This window comes from Styela clava, chromosome 12 (assembly GCF_964204865.1).
Source record: "Styela clava chromosome 12, kaStyClav1.hap1.2, whole genome shotgun sequence".
NCBI lineage: Eukaryota > Metazoa > Chordata > Ascidiacea > Stolidobranchia > Styelidae > Styela > Styela clava.
Window position 1 is genome coordinate 6,395,620 of NC_135261.1, and position 15,888 is coordinate 6,411,507.

Here is a 15,888-nt window from a genome sequence, read left to right on the forward strand (position 1 = left end):
TTGTAAAATGTTGAATACAGGATAACGAAGTATTTTCGATAAAGCCCATGACAAGCTGTTTGTAGTTGTACTGTTTGTATTCTGTATACCAACGTTGAATAAGCTTTGTTATCTAATATTTGCAGATTTTTATACGACTTTTCATACGCGTTTTGCACTGAACAAGGCTCGTGGTATGTGTACCAGATTAGGGTTAGGCCATAATTTAATTCCATTATTCCTTATTTTAGTTCTATTGCGAGTTCCGCACTGTCTGTATTAACCAAGTTAATATACCCCCGGCACATAGGATTCAGTCCCTATATACAACTTGATGTAAATTAGGCGAACAAAATTAGTTACCTCCATATTGGTACACACACTTCTGGAGCGCCCAGGGCTTCTTATACATATTCACCGATGTGCAACGAGAAGCTTAAATTTGTTAGCACTAAAATTTTTGTAACCCGGCTTTGCTTGTCCAGTTTATTACAATATCTGTGAGGTTATAACATATATATAATGGGAGTCTAATATTAAATATTTCATGCTTCAGTTAGTTGTACAATCGAATAATTCTATTTCACATCTGTTGTTGACACCTTATCAACGACATTCTAATGTGCGTCAATAATGGTATTGTATGTAAATTTTATCGCCTTCGAACTAATTTGCAGATTGAAGAGTATTGTGTTTCCAGTTTGAGGGTGATGAGTGATAACTCCGATAATATTCGAACTAGCAGGACGCGGATTAGACATTTGTATATAAAGAATATATAAAGAAATTATTCTGACGCATTTATCTGCAAAATTCTAACATAGGAAATATTAACCTTCCGATCATTTCATAATTTTCTTATCTGTCTCTTTGATTCAGTTAACTTCAAGTTCGATTAAGATAAATTAGGTTACCAAAGTATTAGACACGGAGAAACATGGGCCCAAATTTGATCTTATCTTTGTCTAAGATAAAGGGTATCAGATAAGACAGATCAGAAAATAATATACAGGACAGGATATCGTCGAAATTTGAATTGAAATGATATATTCGTTAGTTGACATTTTCGACGTTTTAATTCGAAATTCAATTCTTTTACACTGGATATGGATTGAGCTTAGGTCGCATAGTAAATCAATAAATGAGAAGTTTTTATTGGTTTTTGAAGTTTTATGTAGTTGGACAATGAAAAAAATTGCTTTGCTTGCCTTACTATCTGACTTCGCATCATTTTAAAATTTTAGGATCAAAATTATATGGAAAATGTTGACATAAGTGTTTTTGCATTTAAAATTAAACGTCCAACCATGTCTTTGGGATCAAGTATGCTGAAATGCCAAATAGTTGGGATAGCATAAAGACAAAAAATTATACTTGATCAGTAGTTTTATAACATTTTTTTTCGTTGAATTCTCTATTTGTAGTTTGATTGGTCTATTGTAGCTAAGAGTTGAAAAAAAAAAGAATTAACCAAAACGATGACTGATGGACAAGGAATACCAATGCAGCAAACTGGTGTAAGTAATATGTCAATGTTTTGGATTTTTTATCGGTCAAAATGACACCATTCGGTTTGCCAAAATCATCGATATTTGACCAGTTTGTTTGGGAAAGTTCGGTTCCAGTTTTATTTACAAAAAGTAGCCCATATAAGCAATAGAATTTTTTTGTCTTGGTTCAATTTGTGTTACAGTTTTTGCAGAATAAAACTTATCTGCACGCTGCAGTAAATACTTTAGCTTCGGGTTATATTAATCATTGCATTGAAACAGACAGATAGGCAGATAGATTTTGCGCCTATCATTGTTCCCCCTTCAACTGCTCTGATCTTTGGCCCCAAATATATTTTGCAAACTAACTTCAAACAGTCGCATATCAGACAAGTTGTTGAATATTTGTTTGGTTAGAATTGCTGTGTGGGTTAAAGCTAAAATATAATAATGAATTATGAATGAATTAGCCCGCAACACAACACCTTCATTGTTTATAAAATATTGGACAAGTTATTGTGGTGGAAAAGACAATGGTAATGATATCCCTATTTGATTTGACTAATCAAAATTTAAAAATTATTCCTTCTGTTCGAAACTTTAATCTACTTTGATAAATTATTTTTGAGAAGCCAAAATTTAGAAGAATAAGATTAATGCATTTTTGGAATCCCATATCAGACTTTATAAAATATACATGAAAGATTACATCACTCCTTTTTCGCCAGCTGGAAAATGAGAAATCGATAATTTTTACAAGGCGTTCCACTGAAGCGTATACTGGTACTATTAGCCACTCTGCACATTTCTATAATTTTATCCGGTTACAATAGAAATTTATTCATTCAGCCAAAAAAATGAAAAATATATAGTTGTAACAACAAGTATACACTAGAAAAACTAGGATGATGTTCTAAATCGATATTTTAATCTGCAAAGACCGCGAAAGAATTGTAAAGTCAGTTCAAAATTTCAATGGATGTCAAAATATCAAAAGATAAAAATAAACGTTACGTGAACAACATAAACTGCGCGTTGAAAAGACCCACAAATAAGTGGCTTGCCGTGCCGGGTTGTGACCCGCAAGCCGCCTGTTGCACACCCCTGATTTAGGTCATCCCCCTTTTCGGTATATTTCTATGCGGAATTCCGATTAATGTGTCGACCGATTGTAGGGCTTTTGTAGACATATAGAGAGAATTCATTAAAAAAAACATTTTAGCATAAACATTTATTATATCATTCTGATTCGTAATATAATTCGTATTATTGTAGTTTAGTAGTCGCGCGTAGCTTCACACAGGATCATTCTATTCAATTTCTGAGTGAGTTCTCGTGACTACATTGCTTTGAGTAAATATTCCGAATCAATTACAATCAACAGATATTTATATTCATATTTTGTTATGAAGTCAGTCCTCAATATATAGGTTTGTTGTTTTTCAATCAGTAATTGTTTAGTTTTTTTTACTTCATTTATTACATCCGTGAGGGACAAAACAATATACGGTAACGATATATTCCACTTACAATTTAAAAAAAAAAAAATCGAAGTCTTTATGAACACCCTATATATCAAATTTGATTATGCGGAAATTATGATTATTATTTTAGAAATGACTTTTTGTTGGTATCAGTTGATTCAGAATGTTTCATACATAATACACGCTAAATGTTTATTCATGTATGGTTCGTACCAGGAGTTTATATTTTGCGTTCATATTTTGGTCGTGGCATTATCAATTCCAGAAAAATTACAACTCACATAATGATAGTTTCTTTGGTACATGACCATATGAACCGGCAACTTTCAAATAACACCATCATGAGAGACATTGCATTTTAAGGTACCGTGTCATTTCGATGGTGTGGATAACTAACGAAGTCCCAAAATTGAGAACTTTGCAGTAATTTTGCATTAAATCGCGAAAAAAACGAAATTACACCAAGTTACCGGATACGTTATTGAATTATTTATTGGACTACTTTGTTACTCCAAATGCAGTGTGAGGCATCATTGGCCCGCTTTAAAAAATAAAACGTTTCATTTACCGCGAGTTGCTCTCTTCCATTGGGTGATATATGAAGAATATATTGGAGACATTACAAGTCGTTGCTCCACGACGATGGGTACTTCGTTGAGCATAATTTTGTATCCGTTTTGTCTCGATCGATGATTTTTTTTTGTCTCGAATCTATATATTACTACGAAATGATATGTTTTATATGAGTGTTGGTCTCATTTGGCGATCGGTGGAGTGACATGAAAGATTATCTGTACTTCAAATGATTTGATTTAACTTTGGCCTTCGTGTTCATATATTTGAGCTTTGCTCTCTTGTTTTTAGTACACTCCCGTGCCAGTAGTCGCAGTTCAACCAGCACCTACGATGGAGACCACAACAACGGTTGTTGTAACTCAGCCAACTGAAATTGAATGGAGTTCTGGCATCTGTTACTGCTTTGACGATATCAAGAGCTGTAAGTATCAACAGTAGATTGAAGCTATTGGGAAAAAACCTACCCACTCTTTTACTATGCTGTTGCTGGGAAATCTACATAGTGCAATGAATGTAACAGTTTTCTTCTGTGGATATTTGTTTGATCATCAGTCGGAATGCATCACTCTCTTGAAATACGCAAGTCTGGTGTAGCTTTACACCTGGTAAAACAAATTTATGATGTGAGCTCTGGAATCTTTTTTAACGCACAATAGTTTTGCAATAATATATTTATTTGGGTACTCCCGAAGTATGTGCACCAAGATGGCGCACAGCCTAAACACTAACCTGGTACACATACTATGTTCAGGTTGTGCGCCATCATGGTGCACATACTTCCGGGGGTCTTTTACTTGTCTGGTCCACTTCAAAATCTAATGCTTTCGCTTTTTTAGTTCAATTTCATCATGTTATTGTAAGCCAGTGCTCCGTAACCGGTGTGCCGCGATACAATGCCAGGTGTGCCAAACAGGAATTGCAACTTTTCCCTTTTTTCACAATTTTTTTTTATCCTTCGTTAATTTTACGTTAGTCTACTAACGTATAGTTGACCTGCTTTCACGTTAGCTTGAGCGACACCAATACAAATTCCGGACTCCTCCCACTGTGCATTTGTGACGTAACAAGAAGTAGACCTATATGTCGAGCAGATATATTGTAAAGCCTAAGGACCTTTCCCCGAGCATCGACTTCCTTGTTTACTTCGTGACATTGGCCAATCAGCAAGATGCAAAGAGAGTTGTAACAATGCTCCCTTTTCGCATACGTCCAGACACTTTTTTCACTCAGACAGCAGATTTTCAAGCGTGGTCTTAAATATTACCTCATTTTGCATTTTTGAATTCTATTCGTTAGTTTTTAGTTGTGTTTCGGAAACTTAAAAATAAATCAGATAATTCAAAGATCACTCTGTCTTCCTAAGAACTTTCATTTAATTGCAGTAATAAAAAATTAGTGTAGATACAGCTGGCGGAAATTCTTTACCGGTACTTTTAAGAAACAGATTATTGTGTGCGATGGATCATAATGGTAATTTGAAACACATACCCCATTTTACAGGCGCCAACTTGCGAAAGCACTTCTAAAATAGTCCCGAAAATTCTGCAATGGTAAAGTATAGAAATAATTTTTAGGGGTCAAAGGTCGGGTAAAGGTCCATTGTCGAGACTAAAACATAGCACGTGCGCAACGATACGACTGGATCCGAAATCCTTTCTCAACTAGTGCTGAAATTTCAACGAAAGAATTACTCCTGCGTATTCGAGAAAATTTCTTCGAAGTAGGAAATGACAGAACGCTAAGACTGAAATTCAGCGAAATTCCACTTGATGTGTTTTGGATTTTAAAAGAAGAAGAATATAAGCGCATTCTAACGCAGCTATTGAAATATTGCTCCAGTTTTGTGCGAATGCGTGTATATGTGCGAACAAAGCTTTTCCTCTTTATTACTGATCATAAACGATCCTGCATAAAAGATATTGACAGCGAACTTCGAGTTGCTCTTTCACGTATTGATTCTAATATAGAGCGATTGTGCTCATCAAAACAACCACAAATCTCTCATTGGAATATGAACATAAAACAAAATTACATTTTTTTTTCGTTTGTGGTTGTGGTGTGCCGTCGAATTTGGCAAGTTTTATAAGTGTGAAGTTAAAAAGTGCTTGCGGAGCACTGTTGTAAGCCATAGTCCAATTCACTCGGGCTTATCTTTTCAAATTTGCAGATTAAGATTTTGTTTGTAGAGGGAGGAAATTCCATTATTTAATTATTACTCAACCCAAATCTAAACAAATAAATGTGATACTTAAATCTGGTTTATCTCAATCCCACATTAAAAAATCATCGTCCTATTACTAATATTTTTGACTCCTGTGAGTATTAAACACTTACAACAATCGAAATAGACTGCTGAAAATGCTTTTTAAGATATGTTACGCGCTTTTGTAATGAACAAGGCTCGGGACATGCAGCCACTGATATCAAAGAATAATGAATTTTGTTGCTGAAATATATACATTTTGGTGATTACTAACGTATTGCAGAAGTCGCAAAATATGTAATAACCTTATTCTTTTAAAAGGACTGTAATTATGGGTTGAGACCATCCTAATATCGCTCGGTTGCAAAGAAAATACTGTTATACCAAATGTAGCACATGTTCATCTTACATATGTGTCTGTTTAGATATAATAGCAAGTATTTATTTATTCTCAGGTTGCTGTTCTCTATGGCTTGGAAACTGTTTCTATGCATGCCTTGCAAAACGTATGGGAGATAACTGCTGTGTAGGTTGCAGCGGATATCCTGCTGGATGTGTTCCAGGAGGTCACTTAGCTATGCGATCGGCATTCCGAAATAAACACGGAATTCAGGTATGGCTGCTCAAAAATATTTTGCTCTGTTCACAAACTTGACAAAAGTTCAGAAGTTTTTTTTAACCTTGTTTTCGACAAGGTTTGGGACAATCTACCACTTAATTGTATATGAAATGATCAGAAAACCTTTTTTGACGAGACTAACCAATTTAAATTGCATTCCACACTAGGTTAGGTAGCGGATATGTTTTAAAAAGACCTGATTCTCCGTTCGGCAATATTGAGGCAAACATGAAAAAAACATTTATATTATTTCATATATTTTATTCGCGAAAAGTGAAAAAAAAAAAAAATTTAAATATAAATGATGAACTAGAAATTTATTTATAATATGCGTTAAAATTTCAAATAAATAGAAAGCTGATGCTGGTTTTAATAGATTCTACTTGGAAAATAATAAATGTCCATGAAATCGCACTAAGCTAATGATGTAATCAAAGTTATTCCAAAGCTAACCTAAAATCAACGCTTTGTAACTCCCTTGAGGAATATCGATCTTTCTTAATGGCAAGTACTATTAGGATAATACTGTTAGTGGAAATTCTCGTCGTAATGAATGGCAGGTCACACAAAATGCATTACAATGGCAGCACGCACCATTGTGATGTTCGGATTCCAAATTTAGCATTGTTTAAAACACGAACTCTCTTTTTCAAGTTTAAAAACCCTATTTTTGTTGAAAATAAATGTATGGGATATTTAACGGCCGCTATTATTTGAGATTAGAGTCAATCGGGTCTTTTCAATAAAACGTTTCTTTGTATACTTTTGTAGTGAACGAATCGCGCAAATTTTGAATTTTTTCAAGTATACTGAAGTTAAATTTGATATTCTTTAAAAGAGGCAGTCGCCAGTCTCTAGTCTTACAGCATAACCCTGAATTAAATTGCAGAACTGCCAATTATCTTGATAGAGGTAGTTAAAATCGACCATATGACATTCAAATAAATTTTTCTATTTTACATTATTAATATTGATACAGAATAAAAAGAATTAATTATATTCCATATAAGCATGATAACATTTTTTATTATTTACTTTGTATTTACTCTAAATTAATTTTCTCATGTTACAATGTCACATATTACAAAATAATCTTCCAATCCGTTCATATACTTTCCATATTTTCATATGCATGATGCGATGATTAAATAGCAGAACAGAAAGATTTGCTTGCTTGCTCTAAACAACATTAAAATATTTATTGGACACGGAATGCTGTACGGATAACTTTGTTATAGTGTTGTTGTTATTAGTATTCTTTTTGTTGTGAAAATATTGCTTCTCTCTTTAACTACTGGACCAATTGCCTAAAAATTTCAGTGGTTAAAGATTGTTGTTGTCGCTAGAAGGCTTTCATTTCTTTCAAAAATTCCTGTGGGTTCTATGGGATTCGTTTATTGTGTGTGATGACGTTTGATACTATTTCGGGTACTCCCGTAGTATGTGAACCAAGATGACGGACACCGGAACATAGTATGTGTAGCAGGTTATAATTAGGCCATAATTCCCGGTACAAATACTCCGGGAGTCCCTTGGCTAGTTCCCGAACTCTTATTAGAATAACAATAGGGAAAATTGGAATAAAATTATGGCTTAATCCTAACCGCTCCGGTGTCCGCCATCTTGGTTCACATACTACGGGAGTACCCTATATTGTCCTAGACTTAGTGTCCATATATTTGAGCATTGCTTATTTATTATTTAGAAGAATTCGAATGCTGCTTTGAATAACATTTTGTATTATATATAGCAATTACACGAAGTTGGAAACTTTACTCCTAATTTTTTACAGGGTACAATATGTGATGATTGCTGCATCTCTACTTTCTGCCTTCCATGTGGAATGTGTCAACTTTCTCGCGAAATGGACCGATACGGATATCCAGAAACCAACTCGTGTTGCTAGTTATCTTACAGTGGAAATATTTACATAATAAGTGTAATATTTACTGTATAAACTTTTAATTCAAAGTGGCGCAAAATACATTACGTTAATACATGTTTGAAAAAGTAGTCATGTACACATTTCTGGCTGTCATATAAATATAGGTAGATTTCAAGTTTTTCGCACATATTTATGAGACTTCACGATATAATATCATATTTGTGGTATTTTACACGACGATAAAATTTACTGTGGCATTTTATTGGATGCATTGTATAATAATTCATCTAATAATCCCATAAATGCCATAATAATAAAAAATGCAAGTTTAAACATTAAATTTAGTCATAACTTTATTTAAATACAGATTTAAATACCCCCATCCCCCTCTTCACTTTTATACAATACATTTTGGGTTAGATGGTCTAGAATTAGGATTTCGATATAATCTTCTATTGTTGAAAATCTCCAAAGGCAATGACATTCAATTTACGTGACAAGCCACTGCTGTCGAATAAATTCTCTGAATTTGAAAAATACGATTTTGTTGTCTGTATTCTACGCTCACAACAAGGAGCCATTGAATTATACGGAATCCGTAAGATACTGAATAAGTATCTTAAAAATCATTCCGCTTGTTCAATTTCGTAGAAAAAATGCCTGTATTTGGCGCCCTCGTGCGTATACAAAATGTCATACCAATATTGCTTCATGCCGGTATAATACAATCATCGTCAAATCAGGGAGAAAAATATTGCATTACTGAATTATGTTTCAAAATACGTATTCATTGTTATATTATTCGATTGAATATTTGAAGTATACCTGGTGAACGCGAACCGTCAGTTAAATTTTGGGTGCTCCCGAAGAATGTGAACCAAGATAGTGGGAACCGGAACGTAGTATGTGTACCAGGTTAGGATTGGGCAATACTTTCAGGTACAAATACTACGGGAATCACTTGGCTAGTCCTCGAACTCGTAAGAGAACTAAAATACGAATAACTAGCATAAAATTATGACCTAACCCTACCTGTTACACATACAGGGTTCGAGTGTCCGCCATCATGGTTCACATACTTCGGGAGTACCTTAATTTTTAGAGTTATTTTGAAATGAAAAGTCATGTATCAATATATCAAATATAAAAAATCATAGACTGCGAACGTTTACAAGTTATCTTCTCCAAATTTTTATGGTTTCATGATATAATTCAATACGATGCAATAAAACTTGAATCACACTGGAATTTTGATTTATTAAAAGCATACACGGCACAATAACACATTTTGAAAATTTGATATAAGTTTCTAGTATTTACGAGATTTATGACTGTAAAGCAAATATGTTAAAGGCAGTAAAACAATTCAAGGTGTTGTCTGCTGACAATAGGAGTTATCCTATTCAATTCCTCAAAAGATATTGCGCGCTATAAAATAGATTTGTGTACGAAATGGTTCTCGAAAGTTAATATGCGAAGTAAATTTTAATATTAGCCCCCTTGGGTGCGACGTCACCAGAAATGTAAGCATTGCTACGCACACTCTTTTAAAATTTTATATGGTACTACAAAATACAATATTTTAATTTCTATTGTCGCTAGCAGGAAGTCGCAAATATTTCATACACCAAATATGGTGTTTCCATTAGCGACAGTATGCGCGCTTATGGTATCTTTTAATGGTAACAAAGAGAAATAGCATTATATACTTTCCAGTTTATATTTAAGGTGTGATTGGATGAAGCTAATGCTCTTTTGGCTTCATTAAGACAGATTTGTTAAGTTGTGATGATATTTAAAAACTAGCAATTAGTTCATTTGGATTTTTTTTATGCAGCAGATATGTGATATATACGAGCATAGCATAGAACAGGGTAAAACGATTTTCAGCAAACCACCTCAAGGTTAAGATCAGTGGAGTGTTTATCGACGACATCTGATATCTGTTAAATCGTCGATGTCAAAAATATAAATTGTACAATTTAGGATTGTCAAAAATTCATTCCATGATATAACTTATAAGATGATGAATCTAAGCAGATCAATATTCGTTGTCTGGAATTGGCTAATTTTCTCAGCTGCCAGATAAGCAGATATTGCGTGTTGCCCGCGAGTTGATTACAACAATAGCAAAAATCAAAACATCACTTCGTCAGACGTTTAATATTACCATTTGATGTTTATAGATTTTGTATGAATAAATTCGCTAAAATCAATATATGAGATGAAGGATACCGCCGATTTGGCCTTACGGGGCACGGAGGTAAAAGCATCGGAACCAGGAGCTACAATTAAAGAGAAAGATACTGTCGGTTTGGCTTTTCGGGCCGGCCCCGTGTCCATGGAGGCAAAAGCATCTGGATCGGGAGCAACTACATTTTTACGCTGTACTGGTTGGTGTATGGTGCTCGTAACTCTCACCGCATGCGGTTTAGTGGTGAAATCGAAAAAACAAATATTGCTTAAATGCAACAGGTAGCCGTTTTAAACTTTTTTTGTACTATTACTAGAAGTTTAGTCAAGTCGGTCTTTGGGCAAAGTTGCCCGTTTCCATTCTTGCGAGGTAAACCGCTTGTTAAATGCCGTCTATTAGCGTTACGTGTTTTAACTACTTCTCTGCCTCAAATTCATTTATTTTCACATTTCGAATCGATTATGTTTGTTCGTTTTTACCAGTACTCCATGTATTCATTTTTAGAATTTATTAAAAATATTAATATATCACATATATAATATCAAATCCCAAGTTTACATTTGCGTATCTTGCCCCTATCAAAAACGCTGTTTAAACCTCAAAAATTGCCAAGTGATCGCTATGATGATAGGAATTTTGTCTTTAATATACTGTATTATTTTTTGACAAAAATATGTAGAGGACTGAATTGCACATACCAAATCGTCCTGCGTCTTCCGGTTTTCGCAATCAACACGGTCGCCTGAATGTTCTCGCCAACACACAAAGACCTCTCGCTAGACTAATACATGCTTCATACCAAATAAATTTTTCATTTGAACATACAATTCTATTTTTCTAAAATATAAAGTATTTCTACATTAAAGGGTCCGTTGATTAAATTTATGATTTGATTGCCATTTTTCTTCATAAAAATATCAAGAATTTATAACTTTTTTCGCCAGAAGGCTATTACTTTTATTTTATTCAAAATTTGCTGTGGACTCTAATAGATTCGTTTGTTTGTGTGCGTTGATGTCATCAAAAAAAAATAGCGCTTCTTGTGGCGATTCCTTCTTTGCACAGCGATCTTGAGGTCGAGCGATGTCGTGAACACAGTGGGTACGTACGGTAGCGTACTGGGAAAGACTGTATGTATACCGGCACTATTGCGTGTCCATATATTTGAGCATAAACTCTTGCTTAACCCTATACATTCGATAAAAAATCACAAACTACCGACCAAGAAATTTCGATTTACACGTACTTTCTTCAATATTGTAGCTATATACTATAATAAATATCATTGTATAGCAATTATCTGACTTTAATATTAATAGTAAATTGTGTTTATATTTTTCACCCACCTACGGAATGTCATGTTTTACAAAACGATTGCTTTTATTAAAATAAACAACTAATAGAAATGGACTTTTCATTTCAAATTGTCATGTGCTATGGATAAATTCTAACAAATGTTCATTGGGTCACATCAATTGTCACCAAACGAAGCCTTATACTCACAATACATATCAAAGTGCCACGGTATATGTCATTTGGAACATATGATATTCTAGTCAATATATTCTAGAAAGAAAATAACTTTTGTACAAAGCGTTCTAGATTTCTGGAACGTTAGAGTACAATCATACACAAACTAAGGTTCAAAGATTCAAGTGTTAAATAACTTTTTTCTTTTTTGTAGAGGTAATTAGGAAACTATGGGTTCTGTTTTTTTGGGGGGTTACTGTATATTCATATTTTTACAATTTGCTGCAAATACTTTTGTGCCTATCGCTAGGCTCATGGACGATGCATATTAAAGTTCCACCGTGACATTTTCATTATTGGTATGCACATGCCCATTTTCAGTATTTGTAACTATTATTTCCGTTTCTAATCCTGGCTCATTGACGAATAGAACCTGTTCATACCTGTCACCGAACTGCTTTTGTTTTATTAACTCCAAGTAACCTTACAGCAACACGCGACCTATCCAAACACAGACCGTATCATATAAAAATAAAGTGCGAGGAGCAATAAAGCCTATTGTTATTCAACCAGGTAAACAGGGACTTTGACCAAATCGTGCTTGATTAAAGTCCAATAGGCCTCACTCTGTATGCACAGAATGACGAAATATACAGTGTGTCCCCAAGAAGTTTCGCCTGATTATTTAGTAATACCAATTGTAAGTTTAAATAAATTTCATTGTGTGATAAATGAGAACTATATTAAAAAAATATATTTGATTATAAAGACTTTATAATCCGGTGAACCTTTTTGAACACTTTGTATGTATACGAGAGGTAATATCGGGCCCAAAAATTTCAGCCCGGCCCGACCCGGGCCCGTGGGTATTAGCCCGAGCCCGACTAATTATCTGGATTTGCAGGCCCGGGCCCGAAATTTCATATTTTATTTAGGAGTTCTTTGAATTCCACACATAGTTTTAGTATATATTTTTTATAAACATATATTTATTTTTAAAAAAAGTCAGCGATAGAGAAGCCCGACACGACCCGACACGAACGTAATGATTGACGTTTCAGGCTCTAGCTCTAATGTATATACAGTATTTTAATATTGGATTGCATAGTTGAAGTCGAAATTTTCAAGTTCATTTTCAAATGTGATCAGAATATTAAAATTAATCTGTTTATATATATTTAACAAGTCACATATCAATATATCAAATAAAAAAAATATAGAATGCGAACATTTTCAATAAATCTTCTCCGAATATATATGGTTTCGTGGTCTAATTCAATACAAAGCTGCAACTAAATAACATTGGGATTTTTAAAATTAGAATTTAATAAAAAAAAAGTAAAAAAGTACAGAAAAGTAACACATTTTGTATATTTGATATAAAGTGTTGCCTTATATTTTCTAAGTTTGTGACTTAACATAAAATTTTCATAATTCGAAATGAAATGAAATAACGTTGAACAAAAGGTTAGCCTACTTCCATACGGCCCCGCAATGTAAAATATAAGCATTGATACGCCCACTCTCGTTATAACCCCATACAACCTTTTAATAAATGACATTTCAATGTTTATTGAATTAATTAACTACTCATTGCTGGCAAATATTCACGGGCATTTGATTCCAACTGGTGTGACGAAATTGCCTATTATTAACAGTATACGAGCTTTTGATATCCTTTAGAAACTATTCAATTAGTTTTGAGTGTTTGTCAGTTTGTAGATATTATTGAAACGAAGCAAATGCATTTACCTCATTTGGGCCCATTCGATAAGTTACTAAGGAATTTTTAAACTAGCAGTTAGTGCAAATAGATTTCTTATATATAAGTTTTGTATGTGTTTTGCGCGAAGAATTTTAAATTGTCTTGATCCTATTATTTTAGATTTTGTCTTATTTTATTTGCTATAAATAATGTTTAACACAAAGGAAACAGTCAGTTTGGCTATTCGGACCGACTCCGTGTCCAGGGAGATAAAAGCATCAGGGACGGAAGCAACTGTAATTTCATGCTGTGTTGGTTTATGTGTAATGATGATTGGTTGTTACTATTTAAAACGTTCGATGAAAAAATAAACAATGCTAACAAAACGTAGGTAATCTAAACTCATTTCTGTAGTAATACTAGAAGTTTAGTAAGGTCGCTCTTATAGCCGTTGCTTTTTTCCATTCTTCGGTTTGTATACCGTTAGTGTAATGCCGGCAAATATCGTTATGTGTTTGATTCTGCTTCTAGGCCTCAAATTCATTTATTTTAACATTTCATGCAACGTGAATCGATTACAATTATTCGTTTTTTACTATTACTTCATGTATTCATTACTTATCGATTAAAATTTCGATCGATTAAAATTCTTGGTATGTTGATAGGTATTTGTATGTCTGTATGTCTGAATGTCTGTATGTCTGTGTGTCTGTGTGTCTGTGTGTCTGTGTGTCTGTGTGTCTGTGTGCCTGTGTGTCTGTGTGTCTGTGTGTCTGTATGTCTGTGTGTCTGTATGTCTGTATGTCTGTATGTCTGTATGTATGTATGTCTGTATGTCTGTATGTCTGTATGTCTGTATGTCTGTATGTCTGTATGTCTGTATGTCTGTATGCCTGTATGTCTGTATGTCTGTATGTCTGTATGTCTGTATGTCTGTATGTCTGTATGTCTGTATGTCTGTATGTCTGTATGTCTGTATGTCTGTATGTCTGTATGTCTGTATGTCTGTATGTCTGTATGTCTGTATGTCTGTATGTCTGTATGTCTGTATGTCTGTATGTCTGTATGTCTGTATGTCTGTATGTCTGTATGTCTGTTAGATGCACGCGATATCTCACGAAAGCGACATTGAATCTGCTCCATTTTCCACGTGCATTCATCTTATCTCGGACCAGAAGCCTATTGACTTTGGGCGAATTATGACGTGTAATTAGCGAGTTATCAATCGAATATTGATGAAGTGGTCTAGATTTTTGTAAAGCGAAAGAATTTTGAGACTCGCCGAGTGTGTGTGTATGCGATGCGCAGTGCGCAAATTACAAGAGCCGATGAATCGAAACTGCAGTTTCTGTTGTGGGGGATCCCCTAACTATCGATCGATAAGTCTTCGGTTTTCAACCGATATTCTCGTTTTTGGAATTTATTAAAAAAGATGATAAAATATAATATAAAATTATAAAAGGCGTTTTCAAATTGAAAATATGAATATTATTATATCCAAAGTTTACATGTGCGTATATCTATCTATCTTCCTTGTGAAAAATGCTGTTAAAGACTTTGAAATTGCCAAGTGCCTGCTATGAGGATATTAATTTTTTCTTTCTTATTTTTTGCTTTTACAGAAATATGTAGACGGCGGAATTGTACATACCAAATTGTCCTGCTTCTTCCGGTTTTCGCAATCAACACGATCGCCTGAATGTTCTCGCCAACGCACAAAGACCATGCCAAGCTAAAACATGCTTCATGCCTAATAAATTTTGCCTTTGAACAATTCTATTTTTTTAAATTATAGAGTATTTCTACATTAAAGAGTCCGTTGAATAAATTTATGACGTCATTGCCATTTTTGCTTTCATAAAGATATCAAGAATTTAAAAGAGTTATAATTTTCATACATTGTCATGAAATGCTATTAATGTTTTTGAAAATTTTTGTTGAATCTAGTTCGATCAAAAAATTCATATTGGATATCATTATTGGACACGGAGTGGGATATGGATCGCTTTGTTAATTATCGATCTTAAGGTCGGTAAGTATGTTGTTAGGTATTTGTCTGTCTGTCTGTCCGTTTGTTTGTCTGTTAGATGAACGCGATATCTCACGAAGGCAAGGTTGAATCTGCTCCAAATTTTACATGTGCATTCATCATATCTTGGACCAGAAGCCTATTGATTTTGGATGAATTTTGTCGTATAATTGGCGAGTTATTATTTAATTAGTGATGGGACACGCGGTGTCACTATGGAGTCATGAATCGAAATCGCAGTTTCGATCGATAAG

General features: G+C 34.0%; 1 protein-coding gene across 1 annotated transcript; it reads left to right on the forward strand.

The window, feature by feature from the left end:
* The first annotated feature begins 1,376 nt into the window (after positions 1 to 1,376).
* Positions 1,377 to 8,376, forward strand: LOC120330297 (placenta-specific gene 8 protein-like). Its single transcript, XM_039397183.2, has 4 exons — positions 1,377 to 1,496; positions 3,818 to 3,950; positions 6,188 to 6,345; positions 8,144 to 8,376. The coding sequence occupies exons 1-4, from the start codon at positions 1,458 to 1,460 to the stop codon at positions 8,255 to 8,257; spliced, it is 444 nt and encodes a 147-aa protein (XP_039253117.2). The 5' UTR covers positions 1,377 to 1,457; the 3' UTR covers positions 8,258 to 8,376.
* Positions 8,377 to 15,888: the final 7,512 nt, after the last annotated feature.

Excerpts from the sequence above, each read along its gene's own strand:
- LOC120330297 (XM_039397183.2), top strand. The coding sequence starts at position 1,458 with ATGACTGATGGACAAGGAATACCAATGCAGCAAACTGGT. Across the intron at positions 3,951-6,187 it reads CTTTGACGATATCAAGAGCT|GTTGCTGTTCTCTATGGCTT; the intron begins GTAAGTATCAAC and ends ATTTATTCTCAG. Across the intron at positions 6,346-8,143 it reads GAAATAAACACGGAATTCAG|GGTACAATATGTGATGATTG; the intron begins GTATGGCTGCTC and ends AATTTTTTACAG.